At 27.8% G+C, this 25,984-nt stretch overlaps 3 protein-coding genes across 6 annotated transcripts in view; 1 reads left to right on the top strand and 2 right to left on the bottom strand.

Moving 5' to 3' along the window:
* LOC117166955 (low molecular weight phosphotyrosine protein phosphatase 1-like) overlaps positions 1-25,984 on the top strand; it is a 57,330-nt gene that overhangs the window by 3,294 nt on the left and 28,052 nt on the right. The window contains exon 1 of one of the 2 annotated variants that reach the window (XM_033351446.1): positions 24,426-24,444. The exons of the other annotated variant lie outside the window; for it this stretch is intronic. The gene's annotated coding sequence lies outside the window, so the exon portion shown is untranslated. Of the gene's footprint in view, positions 1-24,425; positions 24,445-25,984 lie in introns of those variants that run through there. 2 annotated transcript variants of the gene reach the window in all.
* Positions 382-25,487, bottom strand: LOC117166951 (zinc finger CCCH domain-containing protein 13). 3 transcript variants are annotated; one of them, XM_033351434.1, is made up of 5 exons: positions 25,096-25,487; positions 13,898-15,719; positions 6,085-6,258; positions 5,756-5,902; positions 382-1,615 (listed from the first exon to the last, which is right to left on the bottom strand). In XM_033351434.1, the coding sequence occupies exons 2-5, from the start codon at positions 15,704-15,706 to the stop codon at positions 1,454-1,456; spliced, it is 2,292 nt and encodes a 763-aa protein (XP_033207325.1). In that variant the 5' UTR covers positions 15,707-15,719; positions 25,096-25,487; the 3' UTR covers positions 382-1,453. The 3 variants fall into 3 exon arrangements, with proteins under 3 accessions (XP_033207325.1, XP_033207326.1, XP_033207327.1); XM_033351435.1 differs by lacking the exon at positions 25,096-25,487 and adding an exon at positions 23,696-23,805; XM_033351436.1 differs by lacking the exon at positions 25,096-25,487 and adding an exon at positions 23,575-23,710.
* Positions 23,690-25,073, bottom strand: LOC117166954 (phosphatidate cytidylyltransferase, mitochondrial). The gene has a single exon (XM_033351442.1). It carries the CDS (start codon positions 24,811-24,813, stop codon positions 23,692-23,694), a length of 1,122 nt encoding a protein of 373 aa, XP_033207333.1. The 5' UTR covers positions 24,814-25,073; the 3' UTR covers positions 23,690-23,691.

Here is a 25,984-nt window from a genome sequence, read left to right as displayed (position 1 = left end):
ATTCAATTGTTTTGTAGAAAATTGGATTTTTCGTTAGTAGCGATTTTTAATTTTAACATCAAAATTGATTTATTTCAATATTTGTAGAAAATGAATCTTTCATAATAGGAAAATTCAATTAATTTGCTAAGAAGTCATCACTTTTAGTGAAACATTCAACTGCTTTGTTGAAAATTCGTCTTTTTGGATAAAAAATAATTTTTGGTTTTGTTTATAATTTTAATTAATAAATTTCAAATCTATAAAAAAAAGTTTGTTGAAAATTCAACTGTTTTTTTTTTTTTTTTTTTTAAATAGAAAATTCGTCTTTCTGGCATCAAAATTTAGACATTTGGTTTTATGTAAAAAATTACAAATCTAGTTAATCAAAAGCAAGAAAAAATGCATAAAAATCTTTTTTTATTTAACATTACACATGGGCACAATTCAGTTCAAGCATCGGCATGACAAGAGATCTTCGCAACTTATACGTGTCAATAATATTACTTACGAGATACAAAATTATTCTTTCTGCAAAAGACCCGCCTTTGCAAATTCAAAAGTGGGTCCAAAAAGTGCAAACAGTCACAGATAAAATTTCCAATAACTCTGCAAAATTGGTTACTTTAAGAATCATAAATCATTATTTCAATGTGATCGCAACAGGGCTAATAAGATATTTACAAAATTAAGAAGCCTATCGAATTTCGTATTAAATAAAATCTACGACAAATTCTAGGGAACTCCGAACACGATCGTCTGAAATTGGGTCACAAAATACCCCTCGATTGATAAAACGTTCCAGCAATGGAAGCGTATTATCCAACGAGATAATAATGCAATAATTTATGAGCCATTGACAGATTTTTTTTCTTTCTTGCTAAATGCGCTTCAGTTTGTACAAACGATAAATTCCTACGAAGTGATTAATAGGTGCCGAATACCTGCTTTTTAAATCTCTTCTTTGATTCAAAAGGCTATCTAGTCACCTTGTACAGAAAGCTAGATACGATACATGCTAATGTATATTTTACATTCGTCAGCAACAAGCCAACATTCTCTAAACAAGAGTGCCGCTTGACATTCATTTCTAGATATTAAAGTACAATGTGAAAAAGTCAAATCTCGAATAGTTAAAAAACGTTTTATCAGATTTCGCTTGATTAATTATCAACTGACCATAGAACGAGTCCAGTAAAGGAATATCGAAAATAGAGTTTAATTAAAAAAATGATTGGGTATACTTTATACAATATTTTCCTTCCTCGCTCGAGCGTTTAGTGCAAAATCAACAATTTTTTAGAAGTAGCATTTTTTTTGAAGTTATGTTTCTATGCTGGATAGCATATATATTTTTTTTTATTGATATTATTCATTTATAATACCTGTACATCTATTTTTATACTTATCACATTGTTATAGTGCAGTTTCTGTCCATTTTGAATTAAACGCTCAGTGAAAAAATGAGGGTTTCTTATATACTTCCTCGAGCAAATCTATCGTCGAGTAACTGAGCCTTCATTAAGACATGTTTCTTCTGTGATTCGTCAAATCTGTTCGCTTGCAGGTCGACGTCTCGATCGAAGGGTCGTCTTGTGGGTTGTTTGCCTTTTTCTTTAGCCTCTTTTTCTTCCTTCTGCAATAAAAATAAATACAAATTAGGGAGTGGCGGCGCTGACTGTACTTTTAGGCCGACAATTATTCAAACGCAGAGGGAAAATACAAATTTAATTTATAATAATTGTTAAAATCCGTTTTTTTTTTCACATATTTTCATTATTAAAAATTAAAACTCACGTTAATTGAACTATACTATAAAAATCAGGGTGGCCGTTTTAATAAAATGGCCAATGAAATTTAAATAATCAAACTATATTCTAAACATTTTTCCATATAAAGTGATAAAAAATAAAAAAAACAACAAATTAAAGCATTCAAAGTGGAACTCTTGAATTCCAGATTTTAAAAGTTTTTCCATTTCAAAAATTGTGTATTCAAATGCTCAAAAATTTACAAGTACCAAATGGAAGGAACTAACACTTTTCAATTAAACAATGTTAAATGAAATGCAAATAAACTGAAAAATTTAGAACTTTTATAAATGATAGAGTTCAAAGATTCAGATTAAGTTCAAAAATATAAATCCACGTTCACATTTTCAATAGTCTAAATGAATCAAGCAACATTAAAAATTAAAAAATAAGTTTTTTTAACTTAACAGCTCTTAAATTATGACTTAAATTTTTTTATTTTAAATCGCTCAGGCATCCTTGAAAGGCTTATAATTTTATTTTTAAATCTTGAGAAATTTAGAAGTGGTATCAAATTTTTCCAAATTCAAAATAATTTTTGAATTGTTTCTATAACTTTTAGAAAATCCTACAAATTAAAAAAATTAAATTTTGAATTTATAAATAACAACAGAACACTTTATTATTTGTAAAAATTGAAAATGATTTTTCACTTTGAAAAATTATTGTAACAGAAAGTTTAAGAAGATTTTAAAAGATTAATTTTAAAATATATTTAGAAGTTCTGGAAAAATGTTGACACACTTCGTTTAAATTACTTGAAATAATTTCAAGTTTTTAGTTAATTTTGAATCTTTAATATCTCTTAAAATTACTCAAAATTTAACAATTTCACTTACAAATTAAACACTTTTCAAATAGAGCAATTAAAATTGCAACGCTAAAAGTTTAAAAGCTCTTAGAAATTCTAGAGATTCAAAGCTTTCTATGTAAAAAATGCAGTTTAAAATTGTTTAAATAAATTAGACTCACAATATTTTTAATTTAATACAAACCTTTATTTATGACTATATTATCATGAATTTATTTTTAAGATGAAAATAGTAAAACGCACGTTTACATTTTTTGATGGCTAAAAAATTAATAGAAATAATATATTAATAAATTTATTTATTACATTTAATATAAAAAATAATATAAAGGAAGAACTGAAACTCTGAATTTAAAATATATTATTGATAAATCATGAAAATTTCTATTTAAAAATAAAATTATCCGAATACATGATAATTTATTTTCAATTCTTATAAAGACTTTCGGATTGCAACAGTTACAATCTGGAAATTCACAAATTTCGAACGGATCTAGAATTATTTGGTCAAATCAATTATTGTTCAGATTTCTATACTCAGAGTTCAGATCCATTTAAAAAATTATTTATTTATTTATATTTACAGTTGATAAAATAAAACTTTTTTTTATCAAAAATTTTCAACTTCAAATGCTTTTAATTTTTAATTGTTTAAATCTTCAAAACTGCACTTTAGTTATTTAAAAAACTGTTAAAATCGAACTTAGGCAGATTTTTCTTCTGAAAATTCGTAAAATTCCCGGTTTCCCGGTCCGACGGCCACCCTGTTTTTTATTTAAAAAATCTTCGATTTTAAAAACTTCTAATTTGTTTGACCTTTAAAACTACATTTTAAAACCCTTTAAATTAAAATATATGCTTAAAAATCTAAAATAGAAAATTTCTAAAGTGAAAGATTTTCGAATTAAGCATTCTAAACTAAATGATATAATAATTTATAAAAATCACAATTTAACCACTTATTTTTAAAAACTGTTAAAATTAAAGTTGGACAAAATTTTTATTCTAAAAATGTTGTAAAATTTCCCGTCAAAAAATAAATTCACTGTCATTTCCTGGTTTTCCAGGTTTCCCGGTCCAGTGACCACCCTGGAAATGTATTTTTCTTTTTAAAGCTCAATAATAATTGACAATCTTTCATTATAAGACATTTATGAAAATTAATTATGCTATAAAAGATATCTAATGTTACAAATATGCTGAATATTTCTAACGCTTTATATTATAAATAATAGGATTTATACAATAAATTAATATTGATATAATTGATATACAACTTTAATCAATTATTTCGATAATATTATTGAAAATTCATGTTACCAATCATTTTCTTTTAAAAACAGGTTAATAGCATATTTTACAAATTATCTCTCATTTTAATTCTAACTTTTTTTTATAGTGCAACACTTATTTAGTAATTTTTCTCAAAGTGAAAAAAAACTGCAACCTTTAAAAGAAATGTAACGAATTAAACATTAATTCGAATTTTTTGATAAAAACTTTAATTAATTATTTTATTAATATTAATTGAAAATTCGTGTTATTAATAATTTGCGTTTTTAAAAAATCTTTTAATTGAATATTTTTACTCATTAGCTCGCTGAAATTTTATTTATAGTGCAATAATTTTTTATCAATTATTTTCAGAGTGAACAAAAAATATTGCGATCTTCAAAAAAAAATTTCAAATTTTTTGAAGACAACTTTAATAAATTATTTAATTATTATCAATTGAAAATTCATGTTAAAAATAATTTGCGTTTAAAAAACAGTTTAATTGCATACTTTATTCATTATCTCTCGTTTAAATTAAGTTTTGTATAGGGTAACGCTTATTTGCTAATTATTTTTAATATGAACAAAAAGATTGCAATCTTTCAAAACAATTGTAACGAATTAAAAATATTTTCTAATTTTTTAATTAAAACTTTAATGAATTATTTTATTAATCTTATGAAAAATTGATGTTACAAAGCAAAACAAGTTTAAAAAATCGTTGGAAAGTTCATGTATTTGGATTCAAAATCTGAAATTAAAAAAAATTAATCTCTTTTGAGAAAACATTTAATGTCATTTGGTTAAAAACATAACTGCTAGATGAACATAATTCTTTTTTGGTTGATGATTCAACTATTTGGTTGAAAATATGTAATTTTTTAAAGAATTCAACTATTTTTTATTTAAAATGTACAATATTTTGGAATATATTTTCATTGAAATCCTTTGAAATTTTGTATATCTGTTGAAATTCTTCGGAATCTTTTAAAATCCCCTAAATCGTTTGAAATAATTGGAGGTCTTAAAAAATCTCTTAAATTTTATGAAATACCTTGAATTTTTTGAAAATCCTACAACACTTGTTGACATCCTTTAAAATTTTCTAAATCTCTTGTTCTTTAAAATATTTTTAAATATATAAATATATAATCCTACAAATCTATTAAAACAAGTCGAAATAATTTGAAATTCCTTAAATATAAATTACATGTAATTATTAAATTTAAAAAAACGCGTTCAAATCCTTAGACATTTTTGAAATCCCTCGAAATTTTTGAATTCCTTGCATATTTAATAATATCCTTTTAAATCGAGCCTAAATCAAACAAAAAAAACCGTTCAGATCCTCATAAATCTTTGAAATCCTTGTAGATTCAATACTACCTTTTATATTGTGTAAAATTCCTTAAAATCCCTTGAAATTTCACTGAATTTAATTTATTTTCCCAAGCTCTCTTGAAATCCCTTTAAAACGAGCATAAATCTTTGGAAATAAAAGAAAAATCTTTAAAATCCTGTGAAGTTTTTTGAATCTCTTGAAATTCTTTGGAGTCTTTAAAAAAATATAAATATATAATCATACATATATAATAAAGCAAGTAGAACTAATTTAAAATTCCTTGAATATAAATTAAACTTATTGATTAAAGTCAACAAAAAGACCCGTTCAGATCCCTCGAAATATTTGAAATCTTTTAAATCCTTGCATAATTTAAAAATATCCTTTTAAATCAAGCTAAAATTTTTAGAAATCCTACAAAATTCTTGAAAATCCTTTCGAGTATTTAAAATCTCTTGTTATTCTTTGTAATCTGTTGAAATAGCTGAAAATGTTTTTAAATCCCGTAAATAATTTGAAATAATTAGAGATTCTTACCTTCCTCTTTTTCTTCAATTTCTTTTGGTGCAATTCCATTAACGACTTCGGACGCTTTGTCGATTTCTCGGAAACGTCTTCTTTCGAGGTGGAAATTTCGTGGACCATTGCTTTTTCCGTGACTAAAGCTGCTAATCTCTCCTCCGCCTAAGTAAAAACAAAGTGTTTAAATTATAAAGTAAAAACCCCCGTTCTAGAAGTTATGAGAAATAGCTGAAAAAATGTATCTATGCTTTCAATGTTTAAAAACTTACATTTTGAAATCCTTTATTAATTTACAAATTAAACAATTAAATTTTCGTGTCAATTAAAAAAATGTAAACACCAACCCTTTCTTGTTCTTTTCGAGCTCTATCGGCAGGAGTATCTGTCCAAGAAGATCTGTCAGACAAATCAGGACCAGCTCGAGCTTTGAATTTTCGAGGTCCCAAACCCAACGCAGCAGACCGGATGTCAGGCAACTCAGTCATCCATTCTTCCCTTTTCTTCTCCTTGGGTACTTGCTGTTATAAATAAATTGGAAAATTAATTAATTTATTTTCTTAAATTATCCTACCCAAGAAGTCTTGAAAAAAGTATCTTTCCACTAGAACAATTTATTTATATTATATGTGACCGCAAAACTTCATTTTCAAAATTCACTAACTTTTCCCTCGATAATTTTTCATTTTTTACATTGAATATTTTACAAAGGGCGTAAAACAGTTTCAAATTAAAATTTTAAAATATTTTCACCAAAAAGGATCACTTTTCTACCATACAAGATGAATTTTTAATCAATAAAGAAAGAACTTTCAAATAAATACAGTGAACCCTAGAGATAGGGCCCCCTGATATAGTTCTTCCGAGAATTGACGCCGTGCAGCAAGTAGGAGTTAGAGTTCTTAAATTCCAGAGAATTTAAGTTCAGGTTATATAACCGAGAATATGGCCGAATTTAGGAGAATTTAAAAGAATTTAAGAAAATTGAAGAATTTATGATTATTAACAATATTTTTATTGTTTAGGCTATATCAGCGGTTGAATATAAATTATTTTCTAGCTCAGACATATTCAGGAATTACAGTGTTTCATATACAAATTAAAAATTTTCAAATGTATTAATTAATTTCAAACAAACAAAAAAAAAGCTTTTTCTGCTTTAAAAGAGAACCCTTTAACAAAATACTGGAATTTTCAACAAAATAATTAAACTTTTAACATAATAGTTTAATATTCAACCTAAAAAGACAAACTGCTAACGAAAAATTGCCATAGTTTATATTTTAATAAAAAAAGAATGAAATTTATACAACAAAAGAAAAGAATTTTAAAACCAAAAAAACGAATTTCCAACAAATAAAGATTTTTCACTTAAAAAATAAATAAAATTTCATCTAAATTATTGAACCTTCAAACCAGAAGACAAATTTTCTTTACAAAAATGCAATTTTCAAACAAAAAATATGACTGTTCAACAAAAAATTAATTTTCCACGAAACTGATGCATTTTTTCGCCAAAAAAAGGAAATTTCAAAATAAAAAATAATTTTTGTTTACAAAAAAAAACGCAAATATTTAAATAAAAAATTTCAATCTTAAAAAATGGAAGTTCTATTTTCTGTTAAAAAAATGAATTCTCAAAGAAAAAGATAAAATTTCAAAAAAAATAGTTGAATTTTCGGTTGGAACAGATTTTAGTCGAGTTTTCACGATGAAACTGTGAATTTTTTAAAAAGAAATAATTTTCTATCAAAAAAATTGAATTTTCAATCGACAAAGACGAATTTTTAACAAAAAAGGAGGACTTTTTATTGCATTTTTATCAAAAAATATGAAATTTATCTTAAAGCAAAAGAATTTTTTGTCTAAAAAAAAAGTTGAGTTCTCATTCAAAAAAGATTCCAGTTATCTCAGTACCATAAAAAATTGAATTTTTGTAACAAAAAAAAAAAGGTTTCTACGAAAAAAATTGAATTTTCAATCCAAAGAGACGAATTTTTTCAACCAATAAGGATGAATTTTTAATAAAATAGTTGCATTTTTATCCAAGAAAGATCAATTTTGTACTAAAACAGATGAATTTGTAATAAAAAACAATTTTTTTTATAAGTGGAACTTTCATCCAGAAAACATTTCTGTTCATTTTTCAACACCAAAATATAAATTTTAAACAAAAAGTTAATTATCTACGAAATAGTTAAGTTTTCAAGAAAATAGTTTATCAGAATTCATTTTTTAACAGAAAATGGAACTTTTCCATTTTTTAAGATTGAAATTTTTTATATAAAAATTCGCATTTGTTTTTGCAAACAAAAATTATTTTTTATTTTGAAATTTCCTTTTTTTGCGTAAAAATGTATCAGTTTCGTGGAAAATTAATTTTTTGTTGAACAGACATATTTTCTGTTTGAAAATTGAATTTTTATGAAGAAAATTTGTCTTCTGGTTTGAAGGTTCAATAATTTATATAAATTTTTATTCATTATTTAAGTGAAAAATCTTTATTTATTAGAAAGTCGTCTTTTTGGTTTTAAAATAAACACTTGTTCGTTGACAATTTCCAACCAAACAGTTGTATTTTTATTAAAAAAAAAAAGATTCAATTTCCGATAAAGCAGGTAAAATTTTAAATAAAATAGACAAACTATCAAAAAAGAGGTAAATTTTCAACCGAAAAGTTAACGAAAAATGCAATTTTCTATGAATTAAAATAAATTCTGAGATTCTCATAAATTCTCAGAGAATTTATTTCTCGGTAATATTCTCATTCTCTTTACCACTTTCAAAGTAATATAACTCTTTTAACTTGATAACAGCGCCATCTGACACGCGAATAGGGTCGTTTCCAAAGTCAGATATCATTTTTCCAATAAATGGATCTTATAGTATATAAAATTCTAATTTAAAAAAAGCCCATAAAATATTTTTTATATATTGTTTACTATTTTTAATTTAATGTTGAAATATGAATTTTCTATCACGATGTCGATTGGAGGGTCCCTTTGACGTCAAAGGGGTCGGATTTTCCACCAATTACAGCTCATGTGTCAGTGATTCTCAAATATCTTTTTCTGTGCCGATGTTTTGTTTTGGATATCTGCACATCGAAAATAGAAGTCGCAAAATATTGTTTTAAAAAATGTCAAAGGAGGGTTTCGTAAAAGCCAAGCAGCCTCCTGTCACCGCAAGTTCAAAAGGGCCCATGTGTTGAAAACGGCCATGCGGCGGCGCTAGTAGTAACTTTGTTCTAGTTGTTGTCTTTTGTCATGCAGAGCCGTAAAAAAACTCTTTAAAATTGATAAAGAAAACAGTTTATTTATATAATTATTGTGAAAATGAAACAATTGATTTTTCTGATAGTGTTTTTCTTTTTTTTTATCGAATCATTTCCATTAATTATCGCTCCGGTATGAAAGTGCCCGAAAACCTCGAATAAAAGATTTAAAAGCTTTTTAATAATTATAAAAGATCTGAGGAGAAATGGTTTCGGTTTTATTTTAAAAGAATAATTTGAAATATTTTAAAATGTGGGTTAAAAGTATATAGAAGACGTTGAGACCATTTTTTTTAATTTTTCAAGTTTTACCAATTTTTTAGGTAAACTGAATTATGTCAGGATGTGAAAAAAGTCCTTGAAATTCATGGGAGATTTTTAAATTTTTAAAAAGGGTTTGAAAGATTTTCAAGCAAAATTTTACAATTTTGCCATATTACATAATTTTGGAAAAAAATTTGAGTAAGTTGGAGAGATATTCAAAAGTTTTGAAACGAATCAAAAATAAATAAAACTTGTCAAGTTTTTTTTCTTCTAAATTTTGTAAAGTTTTACGAAAATGAAAGATATTTTTTCATGTTCCTAGGAAAAATTAAAATAACTTTTTATTTCGACAAAATGAATTTGAAGAAATTATTTAAAAAGATTTTTAAAAATTTCAAAAATGGTCAAAGAAGAAGCTGACAGATGTTAGGGCAATTTTTAAAATCTTGCAGAATAAATAAAAAAATGCAGAAAAAATTTGAATAATTTTTACATATTAGAAGGCTTAGAAGGTCTGATAAAATTAAAAAACATGAAGAATTTTCCTTACATTCGTGTGGAAGTTTTAAATAATTTTTTATTTTGAACAATGAAGTATAAGAGGAAATTAAAAAATTTTTTTAAACATAACAAATGATTTTCGAAAATTTCTAAAAATAGTTTAGAAGATTTTAAAGCAAAATGTTTCAATATGGTAAGATTACAAAATAAAAACAAACAAAAATCGGGTAAATTCAAGAAATGTTTAGTAGAACTGAAAATAATTTTGAATTTTGTCAAAAGAAGAAACAAAGTTTCTTAAAATTGCTGGGAAAATTTAGAAGAGAGTAAGGTAATTTTTTTAAATTTTGAAACATACAAATGTTAAAATATTTCAAGTTCGTTACAAAGTCTAATTGATTGAAAAATATCACATTTAAGAGTTGGTTATTTCATTGTAATAGAGAAAAATATTTAAGGATTTATCATATTCCTTGCTTGTCATATATAGATATAATAATTATATTTATTATATAGTAGCATTATATTGTAAAGCAGCAAAATAAATTAGCTCTTCATCCCTATATTTTAAAGTGTTTGAATATCCGGGACTAATACAAAATAACGAAAGAAAGAATAACTAAATCATAAATTAGCAACAACAAAAAATTGCCGAATTATAAAATAAACGAATTGTTAAATTCTCATAAATATTTCTATTTCTGTAATTTAACTTTGACTTATTAATTAATGATTCATTAAATTGTTTGCCTTATTAGAATTCTATTAATTACTTATAAATTAATAATCAAGTAACTATGTTGCAAAATTCTAAATTTCGGGAATCAAATCATTCGTCGGAAACTTAATAATTCGTTTATATTAAAAGTCCGTCTTGAAGTCGGTCAACTTTAGTGTTGGAAATTTTGAAAATTGGGATTTTATTTTTTGTTAATTAAAAAACTTGTCGTTATTTGAAATTTGGAAAATTTTATAATTCGATAATAATATATATTTTCGGCATTTTTTTCATTCATTTGTGTATTCGTAGTTTATTTTTTTTATTATTCTTTATAATTTCTGAATATCTATGTAATTTTTAAAAATTTGAATGTCAATTTTGCCGCTTTTCCTATATTAAACAAAATAATATTAAGTAAATAAGTCTTATTTACTACTTGACTCTACACTATGAAGAAAAAATGAGTTTAAAGTATTTTTCATATGTATTTTGTAATTTTTATGCAATTTTCCTATGGTACTGTATGGCTTTGTAGAACAAAGTTACTACTAGCGCCGCCGCATGGCCATTTTCAACTCTCGTGACACATTTTTTGTATTGGACAGTACCATGCACATCATGTTCAACAAATGATAGATTTTTTTTAAATACGTGAATATTAAACGAAACCGATGAATTTTCAATTAAAAGAGACAATTTTTCAACCAAATACTTCAATTTTGAACTAAAAAATATCATCTTTCAACAACAAAAGAAATAGTTAAATTTTCAGTTAGAGAAATTAATTTGTAACCAAACTGATGAATTTTCTACTAAAATGATAAATCCTCAACTAGAATCATTAAATTTGAGATAAAAAAAATAGTTTTAAACTAAAACAATGAATCTTCAAATGAAATAGTTAAACTTTCAACGAATTTTGAAATAAAAAAAGTTAATTTTTAAACGAAAAATTGAATTATTACATTTTTAGTAAAAAAAAGAATGTTTAAACAAACATTTGAATTTTTTACTAAAATTATGGAATATTCAGCTGGAATAGTATTTCCATTTTAAGTTGAAAAAATTATTTTCTACAAAAAAAGAAACAAATTTTCAATAAAATAGCTCATTTTTAAGCAAAGAAATGAATTTTTAATATAAATGATGAATCTTGAATAAATCATTAATTTTGATGAAGAGTTTATTTTTCAACTAAGCAAATTTATTTATAACATAAAAGATTAATTTTTATCAAACTTAATTTCGCTTTTTTTTTAACTGAAAATTTAACCGTTCCACTTTGGGTGGGAAATTTACATTTCTATTTCAAAATTTAACATTTTGGATGTATATTTGTCTTTTTTAATCTAAAACTAATTTATTTAGTTCAAAATTCACGTATTTTGTTTTAAAAAACCGACTTTTTTGTTAGAAAATCGACGGTTTCAAATCTAAAACCTACTTGTTTTCGTAGAAAATTATTTTTTTTGTTTGGAAGTTAATCTCAGTGTTTAAAATTTTTTCTTTCCGGTTGGTAATTGAAGTATTCCAGTTAAATATTCATCATTTTAAATAAAAATTCATCTTTTATGCTATAAATAAATTTGCTTGGTTGAAAAATAAACTCTTTTAATCAAAATTAATTTTTTTATTGAAGATTCATCATTTATATTAGAAATTCATTTCTTTGCTTAAAAAATGAGCTATTTTATTGAAAATTTGTTTCCATTTTTGTAGAAAATAAATTTTTTTATTATTAAAAATGAAAATACTATTTCAGTTGAATATTCTATAATTTTAGTAAAAAATCCAATTGTTTGGTTAAAAATTATTTTTTTTTACTGAAAATGTAATTATTCAATTTTTGGTTGAAAAATTATATTTTTTATTTCAAAATTCGTCGAAGTCGTTGAAGGTTTAAATATTTCATTTGATGATTCATTGTTTTAGTTTTAAACTATTTTTTTATTTAAAATTTAATTATTCTAGTTTAAGATTCATCATTTTAGTTGAAAATTCATCAGTTTGCTTGCCAATTAATTTCTCCAATTGAAAATTTAACTATTCCTTTTGTTGTTCAAAGATGATATTTTTTAGTTCAAAATTGAAGTGTTTGGATGAAAATTTAATGTATTTTTTTAATGTATGTTTTGAAAAATCTTTTTTGTAGAATAGTAATACTTGGTTTCAATTTTCGAAAATTTGGCTGAAAAATTGCCTCTTTTAATTGAAAATTCAACTGTTTCGTTTAAAATTCAATTATTTAAAAAAATCGCCTTAATTAAAAAATTGTCTTCTTGGTTAAAATTGTTAAGTATTCCAGTTAAATATATTTTAATAATTAATTCTTGATGTGAATGATTTTTCAATGAAGCCATGTTACCGACTGAGTGTTCACAGCTGTCGATCTGAGTTGATCTAACAAGTTGCGACTTTTTCACAAAAGGAAGGTGGCGGCGCGAGGGACTTTTTCCAACTTCAAACTTCCGTCGCTTCGTCTGCTAAAAGGCAGTCACGGAAAACTTAAAAGTACTGTTTTTTCTTAAAAAATAATTACTCCAAGGGAACCAACCGATGTCGGCTCATATATTTTCTTCCTTCTCCCAAAATTTCGATATACTAACTTATTTACTTTAAGAAAAAAAAAAGCGGACACATTTAACATTACAAGATCAAATTTTGATTGCGTCACAGACTACCATTTACCCTTAAATGTAGTCATGTTTATTCAACAATTCGTAAATATGTACGATTTTAAAATGTGTTGATAATTGTACATAATAATTTCCTTCAACGTACTACTGACTCTTAATCCAAATATTTTAACAGGATAACATTTTTTTGTTACATAAACCTTAACAAATAAAGCTATCAAATAAAAAAGTAAGAATTGGCAGTAGACCGTAGCCTAACCTCTTTTTCATGAGTTTCATTAGTTTTCATGGTTTTCATCAAAGCCACATCGTCACATGATAGATAATTATGAGAACCCCTGAGACAAATGACACCAATTTGAATAAGTGTATTACCGCCTTCAATTTTTAGTAATTTTTTACTGTTGAACGACTCAACAGAAAAAAAATTATAACTCACCTTCAATTCGGATTAAACTTATGTATTAAAAAATGATTTCATCTAAAATCGTGAAAGAACCCTATTATTGAGTATCTATAAGATTTCTTGATAAAATTGAATTCAAATTTCTTCTCAATAGTTCCAAATTGGTGGCGCTGTCATAGCTACCTAACAGACGTATAGATTTCGACGTCGTCGAAATTCGAATGTTCGAATACTCAATAAAATTCCCTGAAGTTTGCAACATTTTTCTCTCTCAAAATTCCTGACTTTCCCCGATCCACGGCCATCATGCTTTTAATCTAGATATCCCAAAGTGAAATAATCCATAAAAAAATATTACCTGTGCCATAAATGCACTCTGGATCCTCCTAGCCCTGAACTCAAGACTTTGCTGGACAATACTGCTCCTCGCAGCTGGATGATCAGGCGGCAAAGGTCCAATGATATCCTCATCATCTAACTCGTCAGCAGACTGAACATCCTCAGACGTCAATTCACTAGGCAGCGTTGGTCCAAAAACTCGACTCTCGGACTGATCTTTCTTTGCCAAATGAGGCGGCAAAGCAGGTCCAAAAGTATCTTCTTCATCACTACTCACTTCCGTTTGTGGTAGAAAATGAGCCGGCAAGCTTGGCCCAATAATTCGGGGCTGAGAGGATCCTTTCAAAGATTCTTCCCGAACAACTCCACTAGACTCTTCTTCTTCTTCAGCTTCACGTTTAATGACCGCTTCTTCACGCTCAAGATTTGCTTCTTTCACACTCGGGGAAAGAACATCTTCAAGGTCTGGGTCACTCGATTCGACACACGTCGCTGGTAACGAGGGTCCAATCACTTTCTCTTTCTCTAGCTCCTCCCTCTCACCATTCTCTACACGCTCACTCTGTACAACTGCCATTTTTACAACTATTTCGCCCTCTTCTTGATCATCGACAGGCCTTGGATCCGGACTCGAACCTCTAACTAACAGTGGAGGTAAAACTGGACCATAGGAAAAAGGCTTATCACTCTCATTTGACTTGGTTCTTTCCTGACTAACACTCCAATCCTGCGAATTTTCTACAACAACCTCCATTCGACTTGCTGCCTCTTCATCCGCTTTGAGTTTCTTATTAGCAGAGGTGGTTGGCGATGCAGAACCTAATGAGAAATCTGAAAGGGCACTAGGGTTACTATTACTCGAAGCTGATGAATGATTGCCATTCCTTGGATTTACCTTACGCAGATCCTCCCTTCGGTGACTTTTTCGCTCAGAGTCCCTCTCTGACAATCGTTGACTCTGCTGCTTCGAGAGCAGCTTTTTCACTTTCGACCCATCGCTCGGGCTGTGTCCAAGGGCATCTGATGAGTTTTCCGTGTCTGAAACGATCTCGAAGTCCGAAAGATTGAACTCGGCAACTTCCTTCTTCAACTCGTTCTCGGGCTGACTGATCAACAAGGGGGCTGCTTTTGCCTCCTCGATTTTCTCCGGAACTCGATCTTCCTTAACTCGGGCCTGATTATCCTTGGAATGGCTTTTCCGCTTCTCCTGAACTTTAGCTTTATGCTTATCACTCGATGATCTGTCGCTGCGACTTCTGTCTCGAGATCTTTTCCTATTCCGGTCACGGGAACTCCTGGACTCTTTCGAGTTCCTGGAGTCCTTCTCGTGAGATCGAGAACTCTTCGAGTAGGATTCTCTCGGCTCTCTAGTCTCTTTTGTATCTTTCGTATCTTTAGAATCTTTTGTATCTTTAGAATCTTTTGTATCTTTCGAGTCTCTCGTCTCTCGATCGTCTTTCTCTCTCAGAGTCGATGAACCGTTCCTTTGCTTCAGGTGTTTGGAATCGTGAGCATCTTTTGTATCCTTCAGGTAGTTTTGAGACGAATGCCGATCACGTCTGTCTTTCAAGTCTCGGTCTCTCGACGTTTGCCTTGAATTGTGTCCCGCTCGAGAATTTCGGCCCCGATTTGAAAATCTTTCGTTATCCTTGCGGTCCCGATCCGATCGACCTCGAGATCGGGAGCGTCGTCCTGAACGACCTGAATGTGGAGAGACTCGCTTTCTGTTATGAGAGACTGAGGCTGCGTCTTTTCGGGTTGCTTCAAATCGAAATCGGCGACCGTCGTCGCTGTCCTGACTCTCAGAATCAGAATCCATCGTTGTCATAACTTAGTTTTTTCTGAAAGCACGAAATAACTTAGTATCTGAGCACTTCAAATTTGCCTGTAAGTTATCACTCTTTTATTAATGTCTAATATTAGGATCTGAAGAACTCGAATACGCCACCTGGTGACAAAATCGGAAAGCCCTGAGCGTAGGTAAATTTTGACGGAAAGTATAGGCGAATATACGAAAATCATTTTTCTAAAGGTTTTACATTGTTTTGTTTACAGTGAAACCGGGAAAAAAATAAAAAGTTGCAAATAAAATAAATCAAACTTTATCAATGGAGTTTTCGCCACGAAAATCGAAGAGCAAAGTGTTTTGTTGTGCGTTTGGTTGCTCTTCTACTGCTCGAAAGCATGAAACTGTTCGGTTTTTCTGAAATGTAAATAAATTCCTATTTAAAGAAAATTATGAAAAATATTATGGTACATTTACAGCATTTTCTGATAGTGCGACTCGAGAAATAAAACAGAATAAAGTAAAAAATTCACGAAATTCAAGCGGAATTTCAAGCTTGTTCCACTGCCAATAAAAAAGATTGAAGAAAAATTTATAATCATCATCAAATATTTATCGTTTTTATTCTTCAATAATTTTTCAGCATTCCGAGTGAAAATAATCAAAGCAGGTTCTAAATAAAAATATTATTTTAGGTACAAATATATCAACATAACAACAAATCTGAAAAAGTTACTGCTGATTTGTCATTTCAAGCGGATATAAATTAAATTTTGCATTGAAATGTCGATAGTTAATATTACATTTTAAATGTTTATGAGGGGAAAAAGTCGAAGAATTTATTATTTGGGCAAGAGTTTTTAAATTCGATGTTTGCAAACAAAATGCAATAATAGAAACAGAAGTTTCATTTTAGATTTTGAATAATCACAAATTTAAGCTATTTTTACTTTAATTTCAATGGTTTTACATGAGTCTTATAAGACATCTACCTACTGTCGCCGGCCATATTGCTTTTGTCGCTAGTGGTACCCTCAAGATTTCAGATCCCAATATTGTTTAATTGATTAATATCTGCAGAGTTTGCACACATAATTCAAACTTATTCCTCTTTTACAGAGTATCTATCCAATGAATGATTTTAAATTCCCGGTTTTCTCCCGATCAGTTCTTAATTTTTTGCAAACAATTTCAAATACATATTTCAAGAGATTTTAATCATTGAAGGCAGTATTCTACTTTGAAACGCTCGAAAAAAGCTATTTTTGTGATTTTTTTCTGACATTATTAATAATGATATCGATATAGGGATTGTTAGGCTCAATAAACACACTCTTGAAATATATTTTTAAACAAAATTTCAATTATTTTATACTTTTTTTTATACATAAAACATCAGTTTTCTTATATACATGCGAAAAATAACCAAATGGCGGTGAAAAAAAAAACAAGAAAAAAGTGAACTTCTTCACAGCTTTTTGCAATAAAAGTAGAGGTACCATTTTTTTTAAAATAATCCTAGTTCAGCCGGTTGCTGGAGTCATACTGAATCTATAACATGTTTAATTTTTTTTTGTATCGGACCGCCCATTCTCGAGATTGTTACAACAGCGCGGACCTACCTACTAACCTACTTTTTGAGGAGTTGACTTTGTCTGACGTTTTTATGTATAAAAAGTGCATAAAATAAATCAATTTTTTTTTTTAAATGTATTTCAAGAGTTTTTTATTAAGCCTAACAAACCCTACATCGATATGATTATTAATAATCATAGAAAAAATTCACAAAAATAGCTTTTTTCGAGGGTTTCAAAGTAGAATACTGCCTTTAAAAGATTTAAAGAGATTTCTATACATTTAAAAAGATTTATGAAGTTAATTATAATAATTATATTTATTTACAAAATTTGATATAAAAATTCAGAAATACATTAACTACCTTCCTCCAAAATTTAGAAGAGGAAATTCTTAAAATTTAAGGAATTTTGACTACGAACAGGAATTGTTTTGGCAAATTCCCTCTTTATAATTTATAATTAAAATCATTTCTCAAAATTTCCCATTAAATATTTAAAAATAACTGTTCTGAGACAAAATACAAATTCTTTTTAAATTTCCCTGTCAAAAATTCGAAATTTTAATTATTTGCGGAAATCGCCTGTCTCAAAGTCAAAATTATATATTTTTTTGGACGAAAATCCCCAACCCAATTGTCAAATAAATTTCTGTACTGAAATTACCTTTTTATAATTATATTTATTCATAATATTTTTACATTAAAATTCAGAAATATATTAAGTACCTTTCTTTAAAATTTGGAAGAGAAAAAAGAATTTTTATGATTTAGAATAAAAATAATTTCCCAAAATTACCTATTCCGAGACAAACTTGTAATTCTTCATAAAATTCCCTGTTCCAAAATCGAAATTATATTCCTGTATAGAAACTGAGAATTATAATACTTTTAGAAACTTCCCTGTCAAAAACCAAAAATTCTAATATTTTGCGAAAATTTTATGTCACAAAGCCAAAATTATTTTTCATTGCTGAAATTCCCTGTTACAAACTCAAAATAATAATTTTTTGCTAAAATTCTCGGTCCCAAAATTGAAAAATTATAGTTCTTTTCGAAAATTCAGCATTCCAACTTTGAATTAAAGCAATAAAATATATGAAACTAAACAATATTCTCGGTCAGATAGACACCTTGTTTTAACGCTATAATTTAACTACAAAGAATTTTTTATTTCATCGAAAATTTGAAGAGTTTAGATTTAAAAATTTATATAAAATAGAAGTTTAAAGAAACAATTCAAGAACTTTAGTTTACTTCTAAAGCCCAGTAAAACATATGCGCCTGAAAAAAAAAACATTATGCAGTAGAAGCATGCAAATGTTGCAGTAAATTTATAGTGATCGATATTTTATGAATATTTTATTTACATTCTCATCTACAATTATTCTATGGCTATTCGCTTCATTGACAAACTCGCCAGTAAAAAAGAAAAAAAAACTTTGTTCGAGAAGATAGCACACGATTTGATACAAAATAACACAAAATTAACAAAATGACAACAGAATTCTAAAATAACTTCAAATTAATTTTTATTTCTTCTTGTAAATTAAAAACTGTTTTAATTTATTACATTTTAATATGATGAATAAACTATTTAAAGCAAATTTGAAATCAGAATCATTTTTCTGTAGATTGCAAAATTATTTGCAAGCTCTGCAGAAATTTTGAATCTTAAATTAGTAAATGTTAGTGTTTTATGGCTAAATCCACTTTTATTTGCAACTACGAGCAAATAAAAATAATTTAAACATGGTGTCTAATAAATTATTTTTGTAAAATGCCACAGAACTTCTAAAACGTTGAGAATGAATAACTTTCTTTCTCAATGTTTTTTATTTTCTTCATGAACTGGTCCGAAAATGAGATAAAACAAACAAAAAAACTATTTTTATTTCATTTCTCTCTCGTTTTCGAAATTAAACATAAGCCTATCTATGTTTTAATTTGTTAAAATATCTACGAAATTTTCTTCTAATGTTCCTTACAGAAATCTCTGAGATTCCGTTTCAATTTTTATTTTGCTTTCATTTTAACAACAAAGGGAAATTCTTTCTACTTCGAATTCATTTCAGGAATTAAATGAAAGCAAAATAAAATGTGAATTTCAAAACAAATTCTCTTGGTTTTGAAAACAAGTTACAAAAATCATAACATTTAAATGTCCGCCTCGAAAGTTGTTACAAACATTTCAGCGAAGATGATTAATTCCAAGAAATCTTACGTTTTCCCTCTAAAAATGAATTAAAATTAAATAGGAAGAATACTTGACTTGTTTATATGTTATCAGGGTGTCTACTCAAGTCCTGGCAAAAATTAAAGAAAATTAAATCGTTTTTTCATTTGCGAAAGTAACTTTCTAAAAGGAGAGAATATTTTTAAACAAATGTATTAGTTATTCACATCGAATAATTAAATAAATTAATAATACTACTAAAAGTATAATAAATCACTTCCTTTTGTCTTTAAAGTCATTAATTTGAATAATAATTTTAAAACAAATTTATTATTATCTTCAGATCTGAATAAAAACGGGTTCCCTGAGATTAATGATTATGCTAAAAAGAAGTTCGGTATAAATCAGTATGAATTCAGTACTTTAAAAATTACTTTTACAAAAGAAAATAACCTCATTTAATTATATATTATAAAGGGATCACAGAGAAAAATGTATTTAAAAAATGGCGTATTTTTTATGAAAAGGGAGGAAGATAGGGGGAAAAATAAATATTTATGAACGCAAAAAAGAAGAAACCATTTTTTATTAGAATTTTTATACTTTTAAATAACGTTAAATTATTTTATAATGATCACACCCATTAAAGAATTTATTTTTCTTTCCAAGAATTGTTATTTCGACCTTACTGACTTAAAAAAGATTAAAAAGTGTTCACTCTCTAATAATTTTTTCGAATTACCATATATTTTTAAAGATCGTATATTTAAAGAAAAAATGGAAAAGGGAACGTTTTTAGTAAAAGGAAACTGTGATCCCTGAAATTAGAATTTTAAAAAATACGCTTAAATTTTCAGATTTTTTCAAGTATATAAAAATTCTCTGACAATTCCCAGATTTCTAGGTTTTTCAGGTGAGCAGATATCCTGATACTGTACAAAAAAAATGTTGTAAACTTTATATCTCGGACGTAACTGAAATACGCGAAAATATAAATTTGTTTAAATTACGGAAATACATTTTTAGTAATAAAATAAAGTAATAAATTATTTTAGACGATAATCACGCTATAACAACTATATTTTATCCACCCACAAATTTTTTTCTGTTAGCGGAGTTCAAATACAAGTAACGTATAAAATAAAATCCGAGAATCGAGTGAAATTCGAATATTTTTAATTTGAACAAATTCTTTTAATTAATTAAATTCTTTAAAATTTCAGTCTTCCAGTAGAAATATTGGATTAAAACTTTTTTTTTACTGAGGTCCGACATCAAATAAAAGTAATTTGTGACATAAAATCCAAAGACCGAGTGTTTAGGTGAAAATTACGTTTTAGAAAATTAGCAAATTGTAAACTTGAGAGCGTGGGTAAATAAAACGTGACTATACAAGCGTCATTGTCATCAAAAATAATATATTACTTTATTTTATTGCCGAAAAAAATATTTCAGTTAATTGAAAAGAAAAATTATTTTCGTTCATAAAAGTTGTGAACTTCAGGCCTCGGACTCATTTCAGAGATAACAAATAGTATAAATAGTGTCATAAATTAGACAAAGTAGTGTTATAACATTCATTCAATATTAAATATTATAACATTTGGTTTAAAATTCCTATTTTTTTTTAGTTAAGAACTTCATTATTTGGTTCAAAATCGAGTTAATTTTGTTAAAAATTTAATAATTTTATTAAAGTCATGTATCTTGATCGAAATTTCCACTGTTTTGTTGAAATTTGTCTCGAAAACTCAACAATTCCATCTTTTTGGTTTGAAAATTCATTTCTTTTTGTAGAATTCACCTTTTTTTGTCAAAAATTTAACTTCTTGATTAAAACTTTAACTGTTACTTTCTTCAAAGCTCTTTTGTTTTTTAATCTGTTAAGCAGAAAATTCGTCTGAGTTCTTATTGAAAATTACATCTCTTGAATGAAAATTTATCTACAACATTTTAAAAGTTAATATTTAATGACCCTATTAATCTTTTTTAGTTAAAACACTCAACAATTCATATAAAAATGTATATATTTTGTTGAAAATCCGTCATTTTTGGTTAGAAATCAAGTATTTTGTTAAAAAATCATTTTTGTTGGTAAAATCTAACTGTTTTTTATATTTTTAATACATTTTTTTTTAATATCAGCTATTATATTTTACAATGAAAATTCAACTTCTTGATCAAAAGTTCTTAAACTTTCTTGTTGTTGTTGTTGAAGATCAAAAATTTTAGTTAAAAATTCATTATTTTGCGTGTTGAAAATTCACATTTTTCAATTCATGATTAATTTTTATTTAATTCGTCGTAATTTTTATTGAAAGTTACGTCTCTTAAATGAGAATTTATCTAAAAAAAATTTTTAAATAATATTTAACTACTCTATTGATCTTTTTTAGTTAAAAAGCTCAACAATTTGGTTAAAAATGTATGTATTTTGATGAAAATTCATCTTTTTATGAGAAAATAAAATTTTTGGTTAAAAATCAAGAAATTTGTTGAAAATTCGTTTTTGTTGCTTGAATGTTTTTTATTTTTATATAAATGTTATTCAACTTTTTCATTTTTCAATGAAAATTCAACTCCTCGGTTAAAATTTGAACTAAATTTTTTTTAAAATCATTTTTTTAGTTGAAGATTCACAATTTTAGTTAAAATTTGTTGTTTTTATTGTTGAACATAAATTTCTGAAATTCGCCATTTTGCGGTAAAAAACTAAACTTCTTAGTTGCAAGTTTAACTATTTGGTTAAAAAATTATGTACATATTTTGTTGGGAATTCGTCTTCTTTAAGCGAAAATCAATTTTTTTTAATTCATTTTTTGCTGTTAAGATATTAAATATTGCATTTTTTGTCTAGAAATTCAACTTCTCTGTTAAAAGTTGAACTACTTTGTTAAAAGTTAATTTTTTTGACGATTCACAATCTTGGGTTCAATAATCATTTATTTGTACAAAATTCGTCCTTTTTTATTAAAAAATTCGACTATTTAGTTCAAAATTTGTAGAAACGAACAAAATATAAACTAAAAATTAATTAAATCAAATTTGATTAAATATCCCATCCACTTTTCAAACTATTTAATTGAAAAAATATGTAACTTGTTAAAATTCTTATTTTTTGGTAAAAAAAAATCTTGGTTTCAAATTCAACTACTTAGTTAAAAATTTATTTATTTAGTTGGAAATTCGTCTTCTTTAAGTGAAACTCAAGTTTTTTGTTAAAAATCAAGTATTTCTTTGTTAATTCAATCTGGTTTTTTAAATGATTAAAGAACTTTTTCTTCAAAATTAACATGCTTGGGTTTAAAATGCATCTGTTTTGTAGAAAATTCGTCATTTTTTGTCAAAAAATTCACCTGTTTGGTTACACATTTTTAGAAACGAAAAAATAATAAACCAAAAATTAATCAAATAAAATTTAGTCTAATATCACATCAACTGTTCAAACTACTTAGTTAAAAAATTATGTCATTTGTTAAAAATTCGTATTTTTTGGTAAAAAAAATTAATCTTCTTGGTTTCGAACTCAACTATTTCGTTAGAAATTTATTTATTTAGTTGGAAATTCGTCTGCTTCAAGTGAAAATCAAGTTTTTAATTAAAAATCAAGTATTTCTCTGTTGATTCAATCTGTTTTTTATTATTCTTTTATTGTTAAAATACCCAATACTGATTTTTGATTAAACAGTCACAATTTTAGTTGAAAATTCGTTTTTCTTTTTGTTAAAAATTAGATTTTTTACTGAAAAGTAAACTATTTTCTTAAAAATTCCACTGACCGTTAAAAAACAACATTTTTGTTAAAAATTAACATGCTTGGATTTAAAATGTATCTGTTTTTTAAAAAACTTGTCATTTTTGGTTGTATACACATATTTAGAAACGAAAAAAAAAACAATAAATTAAAAGTTAATCAAATCAAATTTGGTCTAATATCAAATCAATTGTTCAAACTATTTAGTTGAAAAATTATGAAATTTGTTGAAAACTTGCATATTTTGTTTTAAATTATTATTTTATTTTACCGATTTGAAAACAGGTGCCAAATATTGTGGTGAGTCCGAGGCCTGAAACTCCAGTTACACAGTGTTCGGCGATTGCAAAATGTTTCTCTGATAAATAAATAAATGCAATTATCATTGAATTTTTTCTAAAACAAACCTCATTTATATTAGGATGTTCTCAAAATTTCAATGTGAAAAAAAATTTGAGATTGAATGATTTCAAATGTTAAACACCAGGTTTAAAAAAAGGAGAAAGGAACAAAACGACGGACAGTTACTGTTCTATTGGTTTTGGCGGGTCCCTTTTCTCCTTATCTTTCTTGGCAACGGAATCAACTACTTTTTCGACCTTATCCGAAACAGCAGTGACAGCTGGTAGCTGCTTCTTCTGCTCATTGGACGACATCATTTTGACGATCTTTGCCCAACTGTACTTGACGGATTTGTAAAGACCAGCCGTTAAAATTCCCTTCAAGCTCTGAGAAACGCTCGACTTCCAGACGATTTCCCGGAGGCACTGGTCTAGAGTTTCGCTACAATCTGGATCGTGTGCGAGGGCTCGTAAACAATCCTCAGTATCCTTCGACCTCGGTCCCAGGGACCAGGCTCTAACCAGCTTCACTTGGGGGGCTCGGGGCAGCTGATTCAAGTGGTGTATCCGAGTCGAGGGGCCTGTATCCTGTCTACACATGATCGCAGCATCCTCCGAATGTGGAATTTCCACATACTTATCGAAATGCTTCAATATCGGCGCATAAAGTTCCCTAAACTGTTTCAACTGCGGTATCACGATATTCTTTACCTTGTTCTTATCTTCCCCGAAAGTCATGCGAAAATCCCCGTTATACGACAAACCGGCGATGGTTCTGTAAAAGTCCGTTTCCGTGAAATGCTCCGGAAGCAGAAGTAGAGCTGCATGCACAGCCGAGTGCAAGTTTTGCAGTAGAGCAGTTCGCAAATCGGAATCTTCGTCTGGCTCGATCAGCACCTGCACCGGCTTGTGCAACCTTCCTGAGAGATACAAAAGGTTCCAATCCAACAAATCCTCTACCAACGATATTTCCGAAATTACTCCATACTTGATTGTCCGGCCCTCGGACGTTTTGACCAGGGTGTTATAGTAAACCTTCGCGCCCCAGGACTCCTGCAGTTTAGTGATCGCCTTGTAACCGAGGAACCGAAGAGGTTGAGCATAGTGACTTGGATTTCGACTCAGATTCTCCGCGTGCCATCGGTTTGGATTGCGCACGACAAATATTAAATCCAACATGTTCTCATTCGGATCACTTGTTTGTTTGAAAGTACCAGATCCGTAGGCGAAGCAGAACTTCATGTTGCGCGGAAAATCCCGCAGGATTCTCTTAAACTGAGAGAACTGCGCGACTTTTTCAATCATTTTCGAGCGAGACTGAGATAAGTATAAAACTCAAACGAACCTCAAAAGTGGCATTTTTTCAAATACAAAACTCGCCCACGAATTACGAAATGACGAAGTTGTTTGCCGAATTAATTAGACAGGAACTTGTTTTCCCATAGAGACGTTTATTTTAATCGAATAGGGAATAAACGAACGCGCTAAGGACACTCGAAATATACATTCGGCCACGTCGTTTCGCAACGATCACAAGCTAACCTAGAATTTTGTTTCCAGAATGTCGTAACCATAGGGACTACTTACTCGAGTCGATGCACTGTTTTCCTCCGAATATTCAACGAAGGCAAATTATATTTTTAAACTGAAACAGACAAGCACCGACATGATCCGGCCGTTTCTAATTGTATGTCACTTTTTCCGAGGAGACGTTTCTTAACCGAGCGCGACAATTTGCTTTATTTCTCAACAGAAATGGCGTTTGTCATTTCAGAGCACACGAGACAAAAAAGATGCGGGAGATTTGTTTTCACTCCAGTTTTTCACGGCATTACACTTTAGGATTGAAAGTCAACTAGGCGGTTTTTAATTTGACAAAATGTCCAGTCCGCACGAGAGACGAAACGACGCGAAACAAACAAATAGAGTGAACTTCTCAAGATGCGAGAGAACGGCTTTTTTTCGTTTCATACTCTGTGTTTTGGAGGCTTCATGAGATTTTGTGGCTTCTACGCATGCGTTGCCGTTAAATCCGTTTTTGAATGGATATGTTAATTTATAGGCAGCTAATCAGAAACAGTTGTCAAGGGAAACTTCAAAAGCTAGCTTCACACGCTCGCGTTTGGCGAAATTTAATTTCGATTTTAAAAATCCGAATTTAATAACAACAGTATTTTTAGTTTAATTTTTTTTATTTTGTAGAAACCTTCAGAAAAAATCGAATTATTTCCAATCTTACTTAGAAGGTTTAAAAGTTTAAAAAAATTTAACTATTCAAAATTTGAAAAGGTTTAAACAAAGTGTCGATTTTGGAAGATTAAAAAAAAAAGTTTTAGATATTAGCAATTTTAGAAATGTATAAATTTTGAAGATTTCTTTTCCTATTCGGAAAATTTAATAATCAAAATGGATTTGGGTTTCAATTTTAAGAGAAGATTTAAAAAGATTTAAAAAATGGTCCAAAACAAACCCGAAA

The sequence above is a fragment of the Belonocnema kinseyi genome, chromosome 2, assembly GCF_010883055.1.
Source record: "Belonocnema kinseyi isolate 2016_QV_RU_SX_M_011 chromosome 2, B_treatae_v1, whole genome shotgun sequence".
NCBI lineage: Eukaryota > Metazoa > Arthropoda > Insecta > Hymenoptera > Cynipidae > Belonocnema > Belonocnema kinseyi.
This window is presented reverse-complemented; position numbering and strand designations above follow the sequence as displayed.